At 39.5% G+C, this 22,886-nt stretch overlaps 1 protein-coding gene across 7 annotated transcripts in view; it reads right to left on the bottom strand.

Moving 5' to 3' along the window:
• Nucleotides 1-14,052: 14,052 nt before the first annotated feature.
• LOC310896699 (dermatan-sulfate epimerase) overlaps nt 14,053-22,886 on the bottom strand; it is a 202,226-nt gene continuing 193,392 nt past the window's right edge. For all 7 annotated transcript variants that reach the window (XM_083829313.1, XM_083829307.1, XM_083829310.1 and 4 more), the window contains 3 exons: nt 20,906-21,145; nt 19,178-19,385; nt 14,053-17,145 (listed from right to left, as the gene is read on the bottom strand). In XM_083829313.1, the coding sequence (XP_083685439.1) occupies nt 15,384-17,145; nt 19,178-19,385; nt 20,906-21,145 (2,210 nt within the window). In that variant the 3' untranslated portion in view covers nt 14,053-15,383. The remainder of the gene's footprint in view (nt 17,146-19,177; nt 19,386-20,905; nt 21,146-22,886) is intronic.

Genomic DNA, 22,886 nt, shown 5'->3' with positions numbered 1-22,886 from the left:
AAAGTGATGAGGTAGCACCAGGCTGTTTGGGTTGTCACTCTTGCTACATTTTTATGACTGAAAATAGAGAGCATCTGCACTCAGGTTATGTTTAAAAGGAAAAGAATAATAACAATATAAATTGAAACGTATAAAATCATGATGGATACTGGTGAACCCTGTGTAGTGTGGGTAACTTCTTTAGGACTTATGTGAAGGTGCTAGTATGATGTTCTTCATAGATTAGTGACCCATACACAGTCATCCAAGTAAGGTATCACATATATTCATAGAAACATAAAATCATCAAATGGCTTGGGTTGGAAGGGATCTTTAAAGATCATCTGGTTGCAACTCCCCCGCCATGGCAGGGATGCCACCCACTAGAACAGGTTGCTCACAACCCCATCCAGCCTGGCCTTGAACACCATCAGAGATGGGGCATCCAGAGCTTCTCTGGGCAAAGACATACTTTGTTTCAAAAGGAGACAGAGGCTAATTTTCCTGAAATCATTTTTATTTATTTATTTATTTATTTTTCTGGTCAGATTTTTTTGCTACAAAATGCTGCTCCTTTTCACCTGGTTACTAAAGGTCCCTTCAGGGTCAGCTCCATGAAAGACATCTTAGAATTAAGGTCTAACTAGCTTTTATGATTGTGGAGTTGGATTTGCTAAGAAAGTTGTTTGCTTGTTTGTTTGTTTGTTTGTTTTTTCCAGTTCCGTATCATTTACTTGTGCAGCAGTATGTCAAGAGCTAAGGTAGCTGTCAATCAGGACTATTCAGGTAGTGAGGCAAACAAATTTGTACAGTCATGAGACAGGATAATGCAATTTAGCAATTTGCAAGAGCACTCTCTTGCTAACACTTGAGCTCTCCCGGCCTGAATGAAAGTTTCCTAAAGTTGGCATAAAAGAGATTTGAACAAAGAACTTGAAAAACAATATCTTCCTCATCAAAATCAAAAGATTTTGAACACCATGGAGTGCAAAAATATGTGTTATCAACCTGTCATCCCTGTACTGGACAGGGTCTGTGAGACTGCCATGTTGCAAGCCTATCCAACACAAGACTTTAACATAAAGAGTTTTATATATATATATATATGCACACATAAAAATTATACGTACATATATATACTACATGTGTATAATGCATATAAAAGAGTGTGTGTGTGTGTATCCATATATATTTTCCCCCGTACTCAGCTCTGGTGAGGCCGCACCTTGAGCGCTGTGTTCAGCTCTGGGCCCCTCACTACAAGGACATCGAGGCCCTGGAGCTTGTCTAGAGAAGGGCTATGAAGCTGGTGAAGGGCCTGGAACACAAGCCATGTGAGGAGCGGTTGAGAGAACTGGGGTTGTTTAGTCTGGAGAAGGGGAGGCTCAGGGGAGACCTTATTGCTCTCTAGAGTTACCTGAAAGGAAGTTGTGGGGAGCTGTGGGTTGTGATAGGACTAGAGGGAATGGCCTCAAGTTGCACCAGGGGAGGTTTAGGTTAGAAATCAGGAGAAATTTCTTCTCAGAAAGAGTAGTCACGCATTGATATGATTTAATGGCTTAGTGGGTAGTATTGGTAATAGGAGGACGGTTGGATGAGAAGATCTTGTAGATCCTTTCCAACCTTGTGTTTCTATGATTCCATGATTGGAACAGGTTGCCCATGGAAGTGGTGGCTTCACCATTCCTGGGAGTGTTCAAGGAAAGGTTGGATGTTGTGCTTAGGGACATGGTTTAGTGGATGACATTGGTAGTAGGGTGATGACTGGACCAGATGATCTTGGAGGTCTTTTCCAACCCTAATGATTCTATGACTCTATGATTATATATATGTATATGTATGCCCCTCACAAGGGGAGCGGAGACGCAGGCATAGAACTCTGCTCTCTGGGGACAGCGACAGGACCCGAGGGAACGGCATGGAGCTGGGACAGGGGAGGGTCAGGCTGGGGGTTAGGGAAAGGTTCTGCACCCAGAGGGTGGTCAGACACTGGGACAGGCTCCCCAGGGAATTGGTCATGGCACTGAGCCTGACAGAGTTCAAGAAAAGTTTGGACAACACTCTCAGATACATGGTATGATTTTTGTGTAGACCTGTTTGGAGCCAGGGGCTGGACCCAATGACCCTCTTGGGTCCCTTCCAGTTCAGGATTTTCTGTGATTCTATGATATATATTCTCTGTTATCCTCCAGGAACAGACTTAAGTGGTAACACACATTTGTGTCAAAGATCACCATGCATATTTCCTGAAGATTCAAAAGACTTCTGTGAGTGACAAGTAATATGAGATTGTGAGCTGAGTTGCCTCCAATATATGGATAGTCACCAATAGTACTTCAGTGTTTGCATGGACAGTCTCTGCTATAGCAACACCCAGAGTAAATAGCCAAAAAAGCAACAGGAACAGACAGAGAGAGAAATGTTGATTGTGTTTCTGCTCATGTTTATTCACAGTGATATATGAGGGGACCTGGATGTCAATCAGCCCTCATCCTTGTGGCTTCAGTAAGCCTGAAGGCATTGAACAAAGCTCTGGATTTAGAGAGGTGATGCTAAATAAAAGGAAGACCACAAGTCTAAGGCTAATGAAGAACAGTCTTAGGTTTGATGTGACGTGTGAGTACAGCAGAACTGCAGGAAAGATGGTGATGCAGAGGATGCTTGTGGGACACAGCTGAATCTTTGCCTTTCTGCTACTGGATAAAAGAGTTGTCCTATATTTTTATACATACTCAGAACACATAAAATAGGCAAGATAAGGAAAAACATGTTTTCTAAACACAATTGGCTAGAGTGTGGCTACCAAGTGACTGTGAATGTCCACACAGTGTACAGCTCCCTACATTTTATGCAGGGTAAAAAGGGTTTGTGGATGTATAACATGATAACCTGCAGATGTAAACAAAAGATATCATTCATTCCTTTATTTAAAGATATGACCTAGGTATTGCAGGTGAGCAGCAATTTGGGCAGCTGAGTAGATGGCACAGAGGCACCAGAGCAGGCACCAGAGGCATTGGCAGCCACTGGGCTGTGCCAGCTGTGTCATGCTCAGCACCAAGCTCCTGCTGCTGCTGCTATGGAGGAGGAAAATGTGCCACCACCTGACGTACTTGCCTCAGTCTGCAGGAGATTTTACTTCGTTATTATCTGCAGGCATAAAAATTGTTTGAACTTTGAGGGAAAAAGGAAAAAAATAATCATGCAGACCAGCTAAACTGGCTGGACTGAAACAGAGTGAAGGCTGAGTTAGTCTGCTAACCTCTTGCTGAGAATGGCTACAGTAAATATCCGGGGAGGAGCACAAGGACAGAGAAAGCAAGCTGCAGTACTTTTCCAGAATGCATTTACACCCCAAAAATTTGCATTTCAGGGGTTTCCCTCGCACCCAGCAGCTGTTGAGATATTTCTCCTCTTTGTCCAGTTGCTTTTTTAAACCAAGCACACATCTTGACATCCATTGTGTAGCAACATTGTGTAGCAAATGTGTTTAATTGGGATGAATCATGTTCATTCAAACCTGACACCACCCCATTAGATGCCCCCCAGGTCCCAGCAGGGGAAGAGAGAAAATAGTTGATCCTTACCTGGTCTCTCTATGTCATTTATACTGTACACTTTCATCATATCCCCCTCTTTTTCAGGCTGAGGAACCTGTAGTAAAATTAGTTGTTCTTTGTCTGATGGGCTGTATACCTACTATTTTTTATCCATATTGTCACCTCAACCATTCTCTAGGATTTGGGTAACCTTTTTGACATGAAGGGACATGGAGGGGCATACAAGATTTGCAGTGCACTAAAGGTGGATGACAGTTTTCCACACCCGCATATTGATGTTATTTATTTTTCTATTTCCTTGTAACAGTTTCTAGAATATTGACTGCTTTTTGATCATCTTTGAAGCAGTGAGCTGATCTTTTATTGAGATCTGTATTATATAAAAAAATCCTCAGTCTTGAGGAGTAATTTCTGTCAGCCCAGAGTCCATCAGTTTATATATTAAGGTAGGAATGGGTTTCTCTTTCATCACCACTTAATCTGCGCCTGCCATTTTGCTTTCTGGTCAGACAACCTAGTAAATTATATCTGCAGTTCTTTAAACCAGAAGTTTCTTTTTAACTCTGCAGAACAACCTCATATTATTAACAAATATTGTTGCCTTGATTTTTACCCTTTTAGGTCACATAAAATATTGTTAAGCGTTATTCTCACAGTACCGATGCACTACTTTTTGCAATTTTTAGAAAACTTAAAACCCCTGAAGACCTTTCTTCTCACTTCAGAACTCCCTGGTCTTTTATTTTTTCCTAAATTCTGCAGGGCACTTTGTCAAATATGTTTTTGAAATCCAAGTAGAACCAAATCAGATCTCCTTTATCCACCTTCCTGTTCACCATTTCACATCATGTTAATGTATGTATACACTAATTTCATTCTTCGCTATAGTTTCTACTTAGTTGCCCCGTACAAATACCAGAAGTACTTTTTTTCATTTCATTTTGCAACTTTCATTATTACCAATAAAAACCTTTGCTCTGAAAAAAAATGCATTTAGGACAGCTGCATTTTCTTTACACAAAAAATACTGCTGTGAAAAATACTCAAATTCAAGTTTCTGGAAAAACAAATGTAAAAAAACCCTGCTGATTATAATTTTTTTAAACATCTTACCAGACGAGGAACAAGATAAGGAAGTTTCAAAGTTTCAGAAAAGATGTCTGAGAAGAAGTTCTCTTTCCTCTTTTTTTTTTTTTAATTGATTGACTTTCCCATGTCTCAAACTCAACATGAATATCCTCTACATAAATTGTAAGAACTAATGTCTGCCCCTACATGGGTAAAACCATGGATGGGTTTATTAGTAGCTACCTCCAGTTGGAGACAATGGATAGTGTACCTCAAAACCAGAATTCATTGTGTCTGGACCAGTGTTGGATGTGTTGGGACGAGAGAAAACAATGGAAGCTCTGGATTTCCTCCCACCACACTGAAGGTGACACTTTTGCAGTGCCTGGGCTGCTGCCACAGCCACTTTAATGCCCTAAGCACTGCAAAACAAAAACATAAAGAAAATCAAAAAAGTCAGACAGATGGCCATTTGAACCACACAACCAGCAAAAAGGTACCTCTTATCACCTCCTATAGACAACTTCTTAAAGTTGATTCACAGGATAACACCCTCACAAATGAACCCAGACCCTTTCCATATCTTTCAGCAACAATGTAGAGGAGACAACAGTGAAAATATTTTCCTTGTTCCTAATAGATCAGTGCTTTGGTGATGTTTCTCCACTTCCGCTGCCAGGTGTTCACTGTGGTTGCTTCTCCTACCCCCATTCAGACAGCCCTGTATTACATGGGACGCTTGTCTGTGTCTCCTGCAATTGGCAGTCAGGCTGTGTTTGGCTTTATGGTGGAGACAGGAGCTAATGGCAGTGAACGGAGCTTATCAGCTTTGTGTTCACCACCCTCCCAGGCGGGATTTTGCACGCTCTGAGAGATTTGTGCATTGGGTTGGAGCATGGAGGTGAAATCGCTGTGGAGGTACTGTCCTCCTCGTGGTGGCAGGGACACAGCTGCATCTGAGAACCACCAATTGAACAAGGAAGCCTGAAATCAGAAGCACATAAAGTTCATGCATGGTAAAGACAACAGCCAAGGAACCCTGCTACTTCACTTTCTATGTCTAATTTTAGCTCTTTTGTTTCTCTGTAATAAAATATGAGTTCAGAAGCAAGCTTCCTGGGAAAAGGGAAGGGAGCTCCATGTGAAAAAGGATTAACCCTCCCCTCTGAGCAAAATGTTTCCAGTAAACACTGCAGAAAGAGGTGGGAGAGGAGAGACCACCCGGGCTGGAAGGAAGGGAATGCCTGTGCTATGAGTCAAGTTGTGAGGCTGAGGCAGTGATGGCTCCCCAGGGGGTATGGGCAGCCTCGGGAATCTGGGGGGCTGGAGAAGACCCACGGTGGAGAAGCTGGAGAGACAGAGAGAGCACGGAGCCCCCTGATCAGGCTGTTGTTAGCATCCGGTTCTGTCAGTGCATTGTTCTCCCAGGGCAGCTATTTCTTGCTCTCTAAATTAACACTTGTCTCTCCACAAACAGCTGTAAAGCATTAGCTGGCAATCGGTCAGAAAGTTTTCCGTTAAAAATGCAGAATTCCAATTTAACGGTTGTTTTTGCATTGATTCACGTTAAATTTCATGCCTTCCAAGGGGGATAGAAGAAAGGCTAGAATGAAAAAGAAACCAGATATTTTCAGAACAAACTGGTGATTTTTGTAATTTGAAACATTTCCATTTTGATATATGCTTTATTAAAATGAAGAAGTCAGATGAAAAGAACGTTTTATCAAGTTTCACCTTAATGTTTTAAATTCTGTCCTTTCCTCAGACATTTTCTGGGTGGAAAAAGCTGTAGTCCAACTAGTTCTGCAGTTGTATCAAATGTATAGTATTGGTCTTGAATACAGCAAGTGTGTGTGTTCATGCATGCTGAAGGGTTTTGCCAATAGCTCATTTTGTTATATTCATCTTAGTAAATCCTTGCAGTGGGTCATTTATTTATTTATTCTTGCAGGACATTTACTATTTTTTTGGTCTAGCAAAAGATTGCTTTTGTTTTTGCAAATCATTCTTTCCTAGCTGCTCCTGTGAAGGTCCATCCTGTCCCAGATTTCTGTTATTAGTCTTATCAAGCTCAACTTCCTCTTCACTTTATTAACCTTAAAAGCCATGGACACAATAGAGCTTGAACACCACAGCACTGCCAATAGGTTTTATTTTTATAACAACTTGACTTGTTTCTTCAAAAGAAAGCATTGTATTTCTCACTTCCCAGTTAAGAAAGACAGATGGAAAAGTCTTTTTATTCTAGGAAAATTCTTGTAACACTTTTTGTCTCTTTCCAGGTGAAATTAATGCTTAACTAGTGGGAGTCTTGTCTGCACACAGCTCTGCACCTACCCTCCAGGTGGACTGACCTCCCCTGGAGGCCCATTACCTCGGTTTGTGAAACTGAGGAAGTTACTCTGGCTTTATGACTGAACCAGCCTTACTTGTTTGTGAACTGTCATGCAGCTCAGTGGCACCACATAAATCATTAATAATACTAATACTTAGCTGAGCAGCAGCCTGAGAGGTAGCACTGTGTCTGTGCATGTACAGCTTACAAGCATTTGTGTACATTATTCTGGTATTTTAAGACATTCTGGTATTTTAAGACATTACATTTATTAGCAGTTTTTGGCTGAAAAAGAATTTTAGTGGGTAGGCAGGAACCAGGATGGCAAAACCAAGCACAGCTCTGAAGGAGGCCCTAGGGGGTGAGCTGTGGTGCTGTCACACAAGCCATTGCACCAGGTTTCTCTTGCTGTTATTTCCTGCTGCTCTTTTAACACCACAGGTTCACAGAGTCTTGTTTCTGGACAGTGAACTTCCTGTAACCAAATCATGTGGCCTAGAGCAACCAGCTGCCTGAGGGCTTTATTGTTCAGCCTACATTAACCTACAGTCTATATACGCTGTAAGCCAGTCTGTGCAGTACTGTAAGTACTGGCCGTGATCCGTGGAATATTTGCTGAGCTTGTAAGAAAATATATGATATTTTCATAGGATTAGAAAGGTAGAAGTTGTCAGGTTTTATGGAGAAATCAAGAGGCCCTAGTGTGCAGATTATAGAGTTAGCTCATTTGTAGTCAGGTAATTCACCCTGAGCAGCCAACTAGTCAGCTCCAAGAAAACAAAGCTCAGTCTTTTTCCCTTACTATGTAAAATGATATGCCATAAAACTACTTTTGCAATTATGAGCACATTAAAACCTAAACATTTTTATAGTCTCATATGTATGTCCTTTATTCCTCATGTCTTTGCTGTCTTCACATTATGCCATCGCATCGTGCTATCTTGGTACTGCTGAACAGCTGAGATTTCATCCTGTTCCGCTCTTCCAATGTGTGTGGCCTAATGCTGTCTGATTATATGCTATAAAATATGTTTTATATGCTACAAAAAAAGTGTTACAAAAATCCGTAATTTTTCATTCAATTAATCCTTCCCCCTCTTTGTACACTTGAACTAATTAACTATTTTACCCAATTTAATTAATGGTTCTTCAGTTCATGGTAGTATGTCCGTTTCCCTTGCCTTCAGTTTCCCATTTTGGGCCCCTTTGCTGCCCAAATTGTATTACGTAAAGAGATTTTTTCTAACAGAAGGGCAGTGCAAGAGATGAGACCCTATCCCATTCAAAGTTTCCCACACATAGCTACCTATTGTAGTTATGCCAGTAGGTTCAGAGGCTTCTCTGGGGGCAATCAAGTGAGAAAGATATAAATGAAAAAACAAACAAACAAACAACCTACTGAATTCCCCTTGGTCTAGAAGACAATTTATTTTTTAATTATTTTAATTTTGAGGATTCAACACAGAACTAAAAAATTGAAAATGACAAAAATTCTGTGTCTCTGACAGATCTAAGCCCAGATATTATTAGAATAGCATCAAATAGCTATATTTGGCTGACGCAGTAGGTTCACATTCATCTGAAATACAAGACACATTTTACCTTGTTTGGGGGGTTGTGAAATCATCACATATCTTTCACAAGGCAGAAAACAGGTGTTTGAAAGACTCGGATGGTCTTCACAATATGCAAAGAAATGCCACCACCTCCAGACCCTTAAAGAGAAGACTTGATCTTCCTGTTAAAGGATGCTGTTATTTCTTCTTAGTTTAGAAGACTATAGTTTTTCTAACTGATCTCATCCCATACCTTCAAAATACTCAATTTCACTTGCCAGAAATGTACCAGCTCAGTCAGACTGTATGGTGGCTATATCTGGCATGCATTAAAGGGTGAACTCCATTGCACTCAGCAGCGCTTGGGGGCGCTTTCAGTACTTCCCTGTTATAAGCAGCTAGTCCTTTTGTCAGGCTGTCCTGACGCTTCAGAGAATCTAAAATATTGTAGCTAGCAGAGATTTATTCATTAATAGGAAAATATGATTAAAAATGAAAGAATGGTAGATGAGACATAAGGGGAGAACCTTCCCAGCTGCCTAGATTTTATGTTGGCAGTAACTTCGCAAGTCTCTGAGTCTGCCCCCATTTATTCTGTAATGCTGAAATACTTCATCATCACCACTGTCATTTTATGTGCAAGGTGTTTCCAGCTGTGAGTATTTTATAGCATTACTGAATGTCTTCTGTATTTCTGTACCTTACATAAAGCCACCGTTATTTAATTGCCCTCTCAAGGACTCTGGTCCTCTGTCCATTTTCCCATTGCTAACAGCCTGCAGTTAGGTCCACCAGAGGAAACTTCATGAGATTTACAAGACTGTTTTTCACCACTTACCACTTCTGCTTTCATAGTCAGATTCTCATGCAGCTGGGTTGGAGGAGTATCCTACAGAGCCCTGGCCCCTTGAGGCAGAGTAAGATATATGACATTTTAAGGCTAAACTATTGCATACTATTCACTACTGACTGGGGAAGCGGTGTCCAATCATTGCCAATAGGTCAGTCATAGTCACCTTCACTACCCAACAAACTTAGTAAACACAGGAATACAGTTACATTATTTGGAAAAGGGTTAGGCCACGTAACAGAAGACAAGCACAAGAAAAGCGAACTAGTTCTAAACCATAATTATCAGTTAAGGCCTACTGTAACTACTTTAGCATCTTGGCTAGGTCATAAAATGACCTAGCCTTCCTTAGCATGTCCTGAAGAGTTCAGCTACTCCCAATGATCCTGTTCTTTAGGGAGAAAAAGATATGCATATGCTGAGCACCTACTTTCCTTTGCAGCAGGCTGATTTCATATAACTTACTGTTACAGAAGCATGAGAGTAAGCTGCTGAGTAAGAGCAGCATTCCCAGCTTGCTGTGTTGCAACCTCTCTGAAGACAAAGTAGAAAACCAGTCATTTTACATTCATGATTTTAGAATCATTCCACCTCCCAATTTTGCTTGCAGAATGCCTTTCAACTAGCGAACAAATGTATGTTAATGTTGGAGAAACACCATGAATTTGTGTTTCTTTTTGCCAGGGATTAAGACTAATCATGAGGATCAGCACTGTGTAGAATGGAAGCAACAGGATTAAAAGATTAAATCCGTAACAGTTATATTATCCACAGCATGCTATCGAATGCAAGCAATGAATTTGATTTGTGCTAGTTAAATTCTTCAGCTCAGGTTGCTAGAAGAGTAAGACTGCTTGCTTTCTGATGGTTTTTAAGCCAAAGTAAGCAATCCTAAAATGGTTATCCACTCATCCCTTTTCAAACATCAGACATTCTGTATTTAAAACTTTGAAGACTGCAGTATCCTTTTAAATGTTGTAGTATTAACCAATTTGCTGGCCTGATAAATGAGTTAAGTGAGTCACAGTTAGAGCAGAGGGTAAAATCCAGGGTGCCTTTTTGCAGATCAGCTGTTGAGCACAAGACTATGCTCCTACTAACTGCCAAGGAAGAGCTGAAGCTGTTCTCTTTAAATTCACAGATCCTCTTTGTGTTTGTTTTGGTAAGAACCGAAGGCAACACAGTGGCTTGCAGGTCAAGCGACACAAGGAATTAGGACAAATAAACAGAATATTCTTAGCACCAAATAGCCACGGTATAGGGTGATGATAAAAATTTCCTATTGAGCTTGTACATCTTTTTTGTTCTGGATATTCCAACTGTCAGTAACTCAAGTTCTAAAAAGCTGGCAGTTTTATATCTATCTAGCTATCCAACAGGCATTACTTAATCACTTGTCCTTCATTCAAACAGTATCTTTCAAAGCAAGAACCGCTCTCTTAGAATTATGAATTCAAGCCAGTTCCAAGAGTAAAGTTACCCTAAAGACTATTTCTGTTAAAAGATCTAGAGTATATATTCTTATATTTTTCTAAAGATATAACCCATTGACTCATTTTACATGGAATTTTAAATAATTTATCACAAAAAAGTTAAAGCTTACCTGAGAACAGATGAGAAAAAACACAGTTTTCACAGCACCACCAAGACCCAGGTGGACTATTAGGATCCCACCATTTGTCTTTTAGTATAATGAGGATTACCACAATAACTTTGGTAGCATTGCAGGCATTCTTGGGGAGAGCACTGTTATATGCACGACAACAGCATCTCTCCTGCTTTTTTTTTTCCTGCCTTTTGGACATTTGAGTAAGAACAAATCTGTGGAAATTAGCTGCTTAATTCCGTTACCACAATAACATCACTGCCACAAAGCCTGAATAATTTCTGTTGTTTTCTTGCTATTTTTGTTGAAGTGAACTAAAGCAGAGAGGATACGGCCCTGTATATATGAATTCATGTACTGCTTAGTATCTCATGGCTACTGCAGTCATGTTCAGATTCATTGAAAAGTGAAGATAAAATGTGAATTCTTATGAAGTTACTAGTTTTTCTGTTGACTACAGTAGTAACCAAGGCAAGCAAAAAGTTAAGTTAATCACTCATCTGTATTAGTTATTATCAGGAGAAAAACTGATGCTGTTTTTTTTTTTTTCTTTGAAGTGCTTTGACATTATTTGTTTCAAGGTTTAACTCATTTAGAAAACAGGCTGTGTACTGAGGACAGTATGGACATATCCTGCAGTGGACTACATGGGCCTCCTGCTGCAGGGTACTCCTGGAGTCATCCACTGTAGAAGGACAGAAAATAAAATCTTGTATTCATTAGCCAAGTCTGACTTAACTGGCTTAAAGTTATCCTGCTGAATTTTAATGGAGTAGACAGAGGAAAGGGATTAAAGTTAGACAAAAGTAAGATTCCAACTAATTGATTCCAACTAAGATTTTTACAGACCCAATAAATGTGATTGTAATGGCCTCCTGGTGCAGAAATACAGCTATTTTCCAAATATTACCTGCTTTCAAACACTAAGAAAAAACTGTTCATTAGTGGAAAATACATAGGCCAACAGAAGAATCTGATACATTTCAGACTATAATACTTCAACATCAACTTTGATCTTACAAGTTTTAAGAAATGAGGTAATGTGCTCCATTTCCTTTGTTTCCTTTGGTCACAATGATGCATATAACATACACACTCGGTTTTTAGTTATCTCAAAAATCACGTAAAAATCTAAGAACCAGATTCTGCCCTCAAACATATACACAGCTACTGGTGAGCTGAATTCCCATAGAACTAACTTCAGAATAATTTAGACTACAACCTTAAAACAAATGCATGTGATAGACCAGCAAGTATTGAACAAAAATTGAGAGAAGTCAGAAGGGTCTCTTAAGAATACAGGAATCCCTCTATATACACCCAGTTATAGAATAGCCATTTTTTCCTGTGATCAGAGACGCAGAAATTAACATTTTCAGAAATCAAAAAGAGGGAGTCCAGCAATGGGAGCAGAGGCATGTGCGGGAAACACTTCAGTAGTGTGACTCCATTTAAAATAGAAAGTGAAAGATAACTTTGCTACTGGATACCATTCAATGACATTTTGTTGTTCATTACAACCAGTCCAAGCGAAACTTGTGATAAGTGCCTCTGCCAGGGACATAGAGGTCACTGTGATTGCTTCTGTCTTACATTTCAGACCAAGGACCCAAAGGCAAGCACAGCAACCTCTCTTATGTCATCAAGTGTTAAGGGCACCAACCTTAAGGACAACCTTACGGTCCTGTTAAGGACACCTCTTCCGCACTCCCACCAGACAGTAGGGCTAGCTGGGCTGATCCCATGTGCCTGGCTCCTCCTCATTACACTTCCTGGTAATGCACAGGCAAATTTTTCAGTGCATGTCGCCCTCTGAAGGCATGAATTGTTTCTTCCTGGCTCGTGACACAGACACTTCTAGCCCGCAACCCAAGTTCACGGTTTCTGACATCATAGAAACATCTGTTCTTTCATTTGCTTCAAATTCCATTACAACAAATGATGATCTTTGTTACAGAATGAGAGACAAAAGATGGGAGAAGAATGGAAGTGAAGAATGGAAACAAAACTTACATGGCCATTGGAGAGGCACCTTTAAGGGGCTTTGGCCTGGAAAGGAATAGCTAAGAGATTGTTTTCATGTCTGAAATATATACACAACAATTATGGGCTTCATCACTTGTTGAAGCAAAGCTTACCTGCCCTATCTGACTAAAAATCATATCTGTGTAAGTTGAATCAGGGTGGCCAGTAACAACACTCATACTCAGGTAACTCATAAATCTTTTAGAAAGAGGTATCAGGTGCAAACCGTGCACAAGCTGGAACAACCCTCAGATTCCCACTTATGCTGAAATAGATCTGGTCTTCCACTCAGGAGGATGGACTAGTACATTTCATTTCCCTTCATTCCGTCATTGCCTATAAATAGCACTACCACAAACATAGAACCATAACGTTTGGGAAAGATCTCTTAAGATACTTAGTTCAACCGTCCTCCTACCACCAATATCACCCACTAAACCATGTCCCTAAGCAGCCCAACCTTTCCTTAAACACCCCCAGGGCTGGTGACTCCACCACCTCCCCAGGCAACCCGTTTCAATGCCTGACCGCTCATTCTGAGAAGAAATTTTTCCTAATTTCCAATCTGTCCAACATGGAACTATATGGAGCGACATTCCCCATATTCAACTTCCTTCACCTTAAGCAATTAACTGGGTGATTTGAAATATGTGATTAACCACTTTACATGCCGTTTTCAATTAGTAGGGAAAGGGGTCTTGAAGGTGTTTCAGGTCTTAGGTAGACTAGCAATCCGAAGGCTCTCTCCACTGACTACAGACAGAACAGAAATTAACTGGAGTCCTACATCTTTGTCCAGACTAAATATCAAATTTTGTTGGCTAAATCAAGGCATTGGAGACTGTAGCAGGGCTTCTGTATGTGAATACAGTGCTCAGAACTGGCTCAGTATCTGGAACCTACTGAAAATATTCTGACCTATTCACTGAAGATGTTAGACAAGAAAAGCTCAACACATTTCAATACATAAAATCACAGAAGGTTTAAAAATAGCAATGTAGATAATAGATACTTAAATGGGCGCAAAGAAAATGAAATAAAGTTTCATGGTCGAACAAAGTCTTTACTGCAATTACCAGGAAAAGTATTTTAATCAAAGAAAAACATCTTTTCCACAGAGGCAATTATAATGTTTTTATTTAGCAAATGTACTGGAAAAATTGTTTTTCTGTAAAGACGTACAGATATGCCCCAATTCCATAGAGTTTTCCTTCTCTCAAAGGGCTATGATTTTTTTAAATCAGTTTAATTAACAGAAGGGGACATATGTGGAGATGTCAAACTTATTTTTGTCATAAACCACATGATTCCATTTACCACTAATCCCCAAATAATTGACCCAGGGGCCACCAAGAGCTTGCAGAACTCTTGACGGTGCTTTATTGTGGAGTGTACGCAATTTTAACTGTCCTCTGTTTCTAGCCATGTGAACAGAAAAAAGACATTAAATACTTCCTTAATACCTTTTTTTTTTCCATACTGGCAATTGCTGAGGTTACCACAGGATTGCTTTGTGTTTTTTATTTTTTATTTTTATTATTTTTTTGCATTTTTACAATTGCATATGGAAGAGCACTGATATAGGGCATTATTTCCCTGCTAAGATGCACTTGAAACTATGGAAAACTTTTGTGAAACCCTGCCTTGTAAAACTGAGGACAGACACTACAGCATTCATCCTTCTGCAGTCTAAACTTGACTGAAAGAAAAAATGCCTTTTTTTTTTTTCCTGAGAATTGTGTTCCTTTATACTTTGAAACAGCCTTCTGCTACTGCCCACTAAGCATTGTGCCGCTCACTTGGTAAGTACTGACAGGATTCCCATCTCCTACCATGCCAGATTGTAAAGCATGGAAGAGATGACATGATAAAAGGGTCTGAAATAATTATACAGGAGTGTCCCACATTGAAGTATTCTTTGGTCTGGCAGAGGGAAGTGAAATCTACTGCTAAGATCTGCCCTGCATACTTGTGTTCAAATGTCCTTTTCTTAAGAGCATGTCCACAGACATCCATAGCAGCTTGGAATGAAAAGTCACTAAATTCAAATCCAATTCCGTATAAAAAGGAAGCCCTTAGAAACAAATCTCTTAAGAGGGCTCTTCTCACCAAAAATTAATTACAACTTTACATTACTGAACTCTGATGAACAAAGCATAATATTCCCTCAGATGTGAGGCCCAACTCAAAACTCAAAGGAGGAGTACTTATTAAGTACTTAATTTTCTGAGAAATTCATTGCCTGCCTTATTTGTCAATCCTTTCTGGTCTGAAACCAATCTTTCCCCAGCTGTTTTTGGAATGTTTCAGAAAAAAAAAGAACATAAACTTTGGCCCTATTAGGGTTAATGCTTTTGCATAGACATATATGACCATAAACTGGTCGACTAATAGAGATCTTCTGCTAACATTGTGACTGAGAACAGGAAGAATACAGCCACAATAATATACAGCTGTCTACTAAAAGTATTGCATACAGACATCTTTGGCCATGCAGTCTTTTGGCCTTCTGAAAATACGTGAGCTGCATTGCTAACATGACAAAAAAAATAGCAATGTTGAGAATGAGAAAGAGGCGGGTATAAGAGGCTGATATTGATGGGGCGCTACTTCGAGCAGTTGTCACCATCTGTGCCAGCCCTGATCGGCCTTTGATTGACACTCCAGTTTTGTGCTTCACATAAGTGATATCTGCAAAATCCAAAAGATCTTTCATTTCCTCATCTTCATCTACAGGCAACTCTTTTTGTGCTTGAGTCTGTGCCTTTTGACGCACTTTTCTTTCATTTACCTCAATTTGTGCAAAAATGTCAGGAACAGCATCAACAAATTTGTAGCCTTTGGCTACCTTTCTATTTTTCTTTGCTCTGCCACGCTGCTGTTGCTGCCTCTGTGAGATTGCAAATATTCTGTCAATGGCCTCCTCTGTCTGTCTTTTATCTGAAAACCTCAACAGGCGCTCAGCAGTCTTCCTAAAGCTAGCTGTGTTTCGTACACGAGACAGTATCTGCTTCTCCAGCTGCTGGAAAACTGGCTTAAAATGCTGCAGGTTCCTCTCCACAATCCCTACGTAGTCCTTCACTTCTGGCACTGCAGAGCTCCTAATGGCAGAGGCTCGGTCAAAGACAATTTTCTGGCGGTCTGCAATAACCTGTGCAAAGGCAGAGCGGGGCCCTTCCTCAACAGTCCACAGGTAAATTGCATAGGCGTGCTCACTGGTGGTAACAAAAACATCCAGCTGCCGAGAGTCTCCGCGGACCGTGAAGCTCTGCACATCAATGGAGGGCCCAATGAACAGGTAAATGGCTCTCGTGACGGGGTGCCGCAAGAGGGTTGTTACATTCACGTAGTTCGTTCCGTTGTAAGGGTAGCCCCGGGGATACATCCTTGAGGCAATGGTAGCTTTCTCACTGTGGCCAGTATCATCCATCCAGTACATCTTATATATCCCATCACGGTGTCTAATAAATGCTCCATGGACCTCATCAACAACTGTTTCTTCAAAAGGCACATCCACATTGTGGAAGAAACTGGTTGCTGCCTCCAAGGGGCTGTCATCTTCTAAGTGGATTTGGTCCACCACCAACAGAAGCTGAGGATGGAGAAGTATGAGGTTTCTTTGCAATTTTCTCAGCTTCAGTTTAGGATTGTATGCACCCACTCCTTCTCCCCTGATAAAAACCACCCCGCTTCTCTCCATGGCAGCAACCACTCGTCCCTGACAGTCACCAGCCAAGTCATGTTTATATTTAAGCCACTTTGAAGAACAATCCTCTGTAATCTGCCCTTCCCATGGGGAGAAGCAGCTCTTGGACACAGCAGGGGAAAACATCAACACATTATTAAAAAAAGTATATTTTGGCCCATACAGAGCTTCTGTTATGAAAGGTACACCATTGGGAGCAAAAGTAAAGGAGTTCTGGTCCGGGTGTTCATGACCAGCATTAAAGTTCCTCCATCCCTTGATCCACTCTTTGTACTTGTTCTTATGAACAATATCATATATTGCACGTCCTCCCAGCTTTCCTGACTTGAAGGAAAGGAAAGGCCTGTTGATTTCAGCTGGCAAAGCACTTCCATAGGTTACCACTCCCCAGTCCTCAAAGTAATGCAGCTTTGGAACCCCGAAGTCTGGTGGAGGTACAGAGCGCAAACTTGCATCATACCTGCCAAAAAGATGAGAAAAATGGATTTAAAAATCACTTGACTCATTTCATCAGTACCCATACAAAACTCAAAACACAATTCAATACTTATATCAAGGAGCAACCTAATGATATAAAGTCCACAGGTATCCTTCCTGAACAAAATAAGCATATAGTTGTAATGCTATTTATCATACTAATCTCCATGCAAATTTGTAGGAGTCAAATTAATGTTGTATTATTTTTATAGAATAATAACTGAAAGCACCTGCTCTACATTTAGAACAAACAATCCTTCTGCAGTCCAAATATAAGACCACCATGAACTTTCCTCAAACAAGCCATGTTACATTTTATATCATAAAGCTACTGACTGCAATACAAATATTTTAAAAATCACATTAGAAAGGCTGTAGGCACTATTTGCATGTGACAGCAACAGTTGCACCTACCTGCTGACTACTTAACCAAGAAAAACAGAGAACCTGTTTCCTCAAAACTGATGACTATAGGAACAAAAAGAATTAGTAATAAACTAAAAATTAATAAAAAAATATTTTTAAACGATTTTTTTTTATGATTTATATCACTTAGTATATGCTATTTTCTTTCTCCCGCTATGTTGAAGAAAAATTTTACAGCTTTCTTGTATAAATTCCAAGATATAAGAAGTCTGTTTTAAAAAAGAGGTTTTAATTCCTGAAAAGATTACAGTATTTATAATTTTTGTTTAATTTGATTTACATCAGTTAAAACAACAACAAAAAAGGCAGGAAAAACAACAACAACAGGCATGAAAACAAAACCCAACTTTCTGGTATTGTTTAACCAAAATAAATGAAACCATCATTAAGTATAGTAATACTTCTGTTAGATGGTTCCTCATCCGAACTATTCTTTACGAATAATCAGGAGTCTCAGTCAGGCCCTAGACAACCCTGGCTCATGTGCTGCATACGGCTTCACGTAGTTCTGATCAGCCCCTAACCTGCAGAGCTCAGGAGTTTGCTCTATAGCTAGTGGTCCTTGATGGAGATCCCCCTAAAAGCAGACCTCTTTCTGGACACTCTAATGCAAGTGGATGTGCTCATCAAAGGAGCAAAACAGCAGCACAAGGAAAAAGCAGATATTGGGATATTCAGAGCTTTTTGTTGTTTTGACTCACTTGCTCTTAAAAACATGCCTCCCTTCACATCAAAAAGAAATTTTAAGTATATTAATTATAAATTACCAAGTTTTCCATGGAGAAACAGGAGAAGAAAATGTGTGAATGTGGCTGTAGAGGAAAGATTCTGCATTTTGCAAATAACAAGCTAAAGGGTGCTTGGAGCCTAGTAAACGTGCATTTTAATGTGTGTATCATAAATGCAAAGCAATATATTTAATAATACTTTTCTTGTAAGAGAGAGAAATACAGCTATACTGACTCCTCAAATGTATTTCTTCTCTCTACAGACTGAGGGAATTTATATATAAATTTATATGTATATCTTGGATCTTCTCATTTCTTAGCTTTTGTAGACTGACATATAAGTTAGCAGAGGTGTAAATTACAAGGAAGATATAGATGTAGTCATCTATCATGATGTTTTTTCTAAATATAATTTGCAAATTCGTATGCACATACAACTAATAGCATTCATTATCTTTTACATTGCCTATAGTTTTTTAAAGAAATCTATGCTTTAAATATTTGCCTAATTATTAAAAAAAACAAAACACCAAAAAACAGGATTAATCATCAGAATAGATCAAATAAGCCAAAAAATATACTCAGAGAAATTTTCAGTTCTTTTGGAAATGCATGTATTCTATAAAACAACAGACAATGGAAGGAAAACGTAGAGCACACATAGGATGAGACAAAAGTGTTGCCTGTAGCAACACATTCTGAATATCTTCGCCACGTGAAGTTCTTGTGAGCCTAAAAACTCAGGGCTGCACATGGCCAGCACAATCTCTGCTTCTACAATGCTAATCTAAAGATAACAGCTTATCACAAATGGCAAGCAGCTGTCTGGTCCCTTCCAAGCCCACTCATTCCCTTTCATACCAGAGAAATTCAGTGTGGAGCGTGCACCACCTCTGCCCTTTGGATGGAGTCCCCGGGCCCTCCACCACCCGGTTCCTTCTGATCTGCTCTGCCAACCAGTTCCCGCTGCCGTTGCGCATGACAAATTTGTCAAGAAACACCAGCTGGCTCTCTGGCCCATAGAACCAGTTGTAGTTGGAGTCTGCAATGGCCACAGTTCTCTGAAACCCTTGGGAAAAAATTAAAAGGAATGTGAGAAAGAATAAATGATGATGAAACCAAGCAGTAAAAACACAAACAGAAGCAGCCTTTTCAGATGTTCATACACCTACTTATAAATGAGCCATAGGCACGTTACACAAGAGCTGTTTCCTTCTGCTGTAGATAACTTAAATAGTCACCTTTCTTCTTCGGCTATGAGCTACAGACAAAGTACTACAAAAATGTAAAGCATTTAAATTTTAAATTGCTTTTTAAAGCAATATCCCATCCACTTTTCCTCCTCATTCAAATCTTGCAAAGATAACTCTCTCTTTACAACTTTTGCTTTTCCTATGTCAATCCAAACTCTCCAAAAAACAAAAGAGAGACTCCCTCAAGGAAAAACAAAAACAAAAACCAGTTTCACCCTGAAACAGCTAAAATGAGTTCACTTTGCTTTTTTTGAACCTCTCCTCAGCAAATGCCTAAGGTATCACATGGATTTAATGCAATTCCTTACACATCTGTGCTGGCATGCCAAAGCTGCACTCATCCCCTCTTACACACAAAGCTATATCTGGGCTTTCTAATACCCAGTAAAGTTATTCCACTATCTTTTTTTAAGAGGACTTCGAACAATATAAGTTCCTAATGAACTGTCCTACAAAGAAGCAACACAAAACCATCACTGAAAACTTGCAAGGCTACCCAAAACTAAATCTCTTCTGAAACCTACAAGTAGTTGGCAGTGTTTATTAGGTTATAACTGTTTTCATATTTGTAGATCTCCATCTTTTAGCCACAACTAGGATTTCATACCAGAGATGCTGAAACACACTGAAACACTGGAGAGATTCAGCATGAAAACAGAAATACTAAAAAGTCTGCAAAATAGACCCATCAGTGATGTCTGATATTTCTCTTTAATTCTCACATTGACAAAAGAAAATGATTCATGTACCCTTGGACTGCACTGAAAAACCTATTAGTTAAGTCATTTACATTTTCCATATGAAAAATATTTTGAAAAAATGGTTATATGAATGGATTTCAATGTTTGATGGAAAACTGGGGATCAAGTAAAACTTCCCCAGACTTCCTTGATACTTTTACCCTGGCTTTATGATTTGCTACTCCTTTCACCCAATATTTTAGTGTGATCATTTTTTTTTCCTTTCCCAAAAAGAAAATCAGTAAGAATCTCAAAGAATGTTATTTTTCTAACAGAAACCCCCCCAAACAGCTGAACTTCAAACTCTGAAAACCAGAAATCAAATTTTGAAGTACTGTTTTTTTTGTTTGTTTGTTTTCTCCCAAATAATGTTCCTTTCTTTGGACTGATTTTAAAAGCCAAAGTTTAATAAACAACGGTGTTCAATAAGCAGTGATAAAAAATGATATCACTGTTTCCGTGCATGATGAAGGTAAAATCCAGGGAAAAGGTTATTTTAAATATCCAAGTACAATGCTAATTAAAAATGGTCTACTTGATGTATGAAATTTCTTTGAGAATTAGAAGATCCATCTTCATTGGTCCAAATGACCTACCTGGCAGGACAGTCCTGTACATAAATGCAAAGTGCTGCTTGAGCCAGGGGTGGCTGAAGTGATTGATATCAAAGTGCCTTTGGACAAGAAACATGTACTGAAACAACGATCTGGTTGTGTAGCTGCCATAAGCCACCCCTTCATAGAGGGAGCCATCTGTGACCTCCTGCAGCAGGACCACTGACTTCTCCATGATTGCCAACACTTGCTTGGTCCACAGGTAAGCTTCCTGAAGGTAGCCTGAAAGAAAAAGATGTTAGCAAATCTGGTTACGGTACTAGAGATCATAGATGATGTCACCTGTATTCCACAGTGGGATCCTTCACAGCTATGAATCCACAAGGAAAACTGCCAGAGCTCTAAAAGATGACCTATTACTGCAGAACTCCTGTATTTCCAGGGTGAAAAAAAAAACACTACACTTAAACACAATAAAGCAAAGTTACAGGAGTGGAAAAAAAAAAAAAAGAAATAAAAAAAAACTATAAAACACCTTTTTGCTAATAATGTGGGATTATGCTTTCCACCTTAAAGTGAAAATTTCCTTAGTGCATTCAGAACATGCAAAAAGGGAAGAGTCACATCAAGACTATTTATTGCATTTCAAATTAAAGTGGTAGGAAAACAAATTTACAGTCCCCACTAGAGGGCTCCATAAAGTAAATATTCTGTTCAGTCATTTTTCACTGGAATGATCACCAGTGTGATAAAAGATTCTCAGAGTTTACAAAAAAGTTGACACTTGAACTGCACTTAACTGATATTCTATTAAGACATGCTCTATTTTAAGACATTCTGTGATTCAACTTACATTTTCAATGTGTTGCACAATCTAAAGGATTATCTAAAATAGAAATTCTTTTGGGAAAGATTTGCATGTTTAATTCCAAATGTAGATTCCTCAATTCCAGAATGAAGTTAACTAAGCTAAGGTCCAGCATCCACAAATACAAGTCTTTATCAGTTATATTTCTTCTAAGGAAGAGAATTCCAGAGATCTTATTATTTTGGTCTGCTCTATGAAAATCAAGAGCTGGAAAGAGGTTGCCCGAAGCCCTTCTCATGACTTGTCTGCCTTCACCAAGGGGCAAGCATAGGCACAAGAGCCTCAGCTGCATCTACATATTGCAGAAGGATGCGTGTTTGGAAGGCAGCATGTGGATCCCAGCAGCCGAAAGGCTCCATGCCTTGTCTTACTCGCTTTCAGATTCACTGGCTGGAGAGGTAGGACTAAACAGAGAACAATTGCCTTGCATGTCTACGCAACTCTAAGTGTCTGGACACAGATTTAACCAGACTTATTTCCACCATACAGCAGAGCACAATTTTAGGACAGCTCGCACATGTTATATCCCATTACTTGGTGTAGCGGTACCTGATGAATGAAGCACACATGCCAGGCTGAGGGAGTATGAGCTATATTCAAACCCGCTACCACGAATATTTCACTTTATTGCCACAATTACTGTATTTATGCTCAGCAGAGTGATGAGCAATTCAGACTTCCTAGCAGTCAAGACTGCCAAATCCTGCTTAGTTAACAGAGCGGAAAAAATTGCAATGTCTAAGTTAAACAGACAACCTGATTCTAACATGGTATTTTATCCACTGGCTGAAAGGAGAAATACGACTGGGAAGGCCTGAGCAGGAGGGCAGGCAGCACTACTTACTTCTGCCTACTTCACTCCTTCTGTTTACTTACTTGATGCTATGACCTTATAGTTCTAGTTACCTATATACTACCTATATAGAACTATATGCTATAGTTCTAGTACCTTAATGAAATAACACATAAGAAGGAAAAATGGAAGAGACTCAACACTATGTCAGGCTACACAATAAAACAGAATGAACCTCACCTATAGTTAGCAGGATGTTTATCAATTTAGGCCTTACACAAGACTCTTTTCAGAATATTTGAGTGTTTATTTTAACTGCAAAAGCTTTAATATACGTGGGTGCCTAGAATTTAATTCAATTA

Source organism: Anser anser (genome assembly GCF_964211835.1).
Source record: "Anser anser genome assembly, chromosome: 3".
Taxonomy (NCBI): domain Eukaryota; kingdom Metazoa; phylum Chordata; class Aves; order Anseriformes; family Anatidae; genus Anser; species Anser anser.
This window is presented reverse-complemented; position numbering and strand designations above follow the sequence as displayed.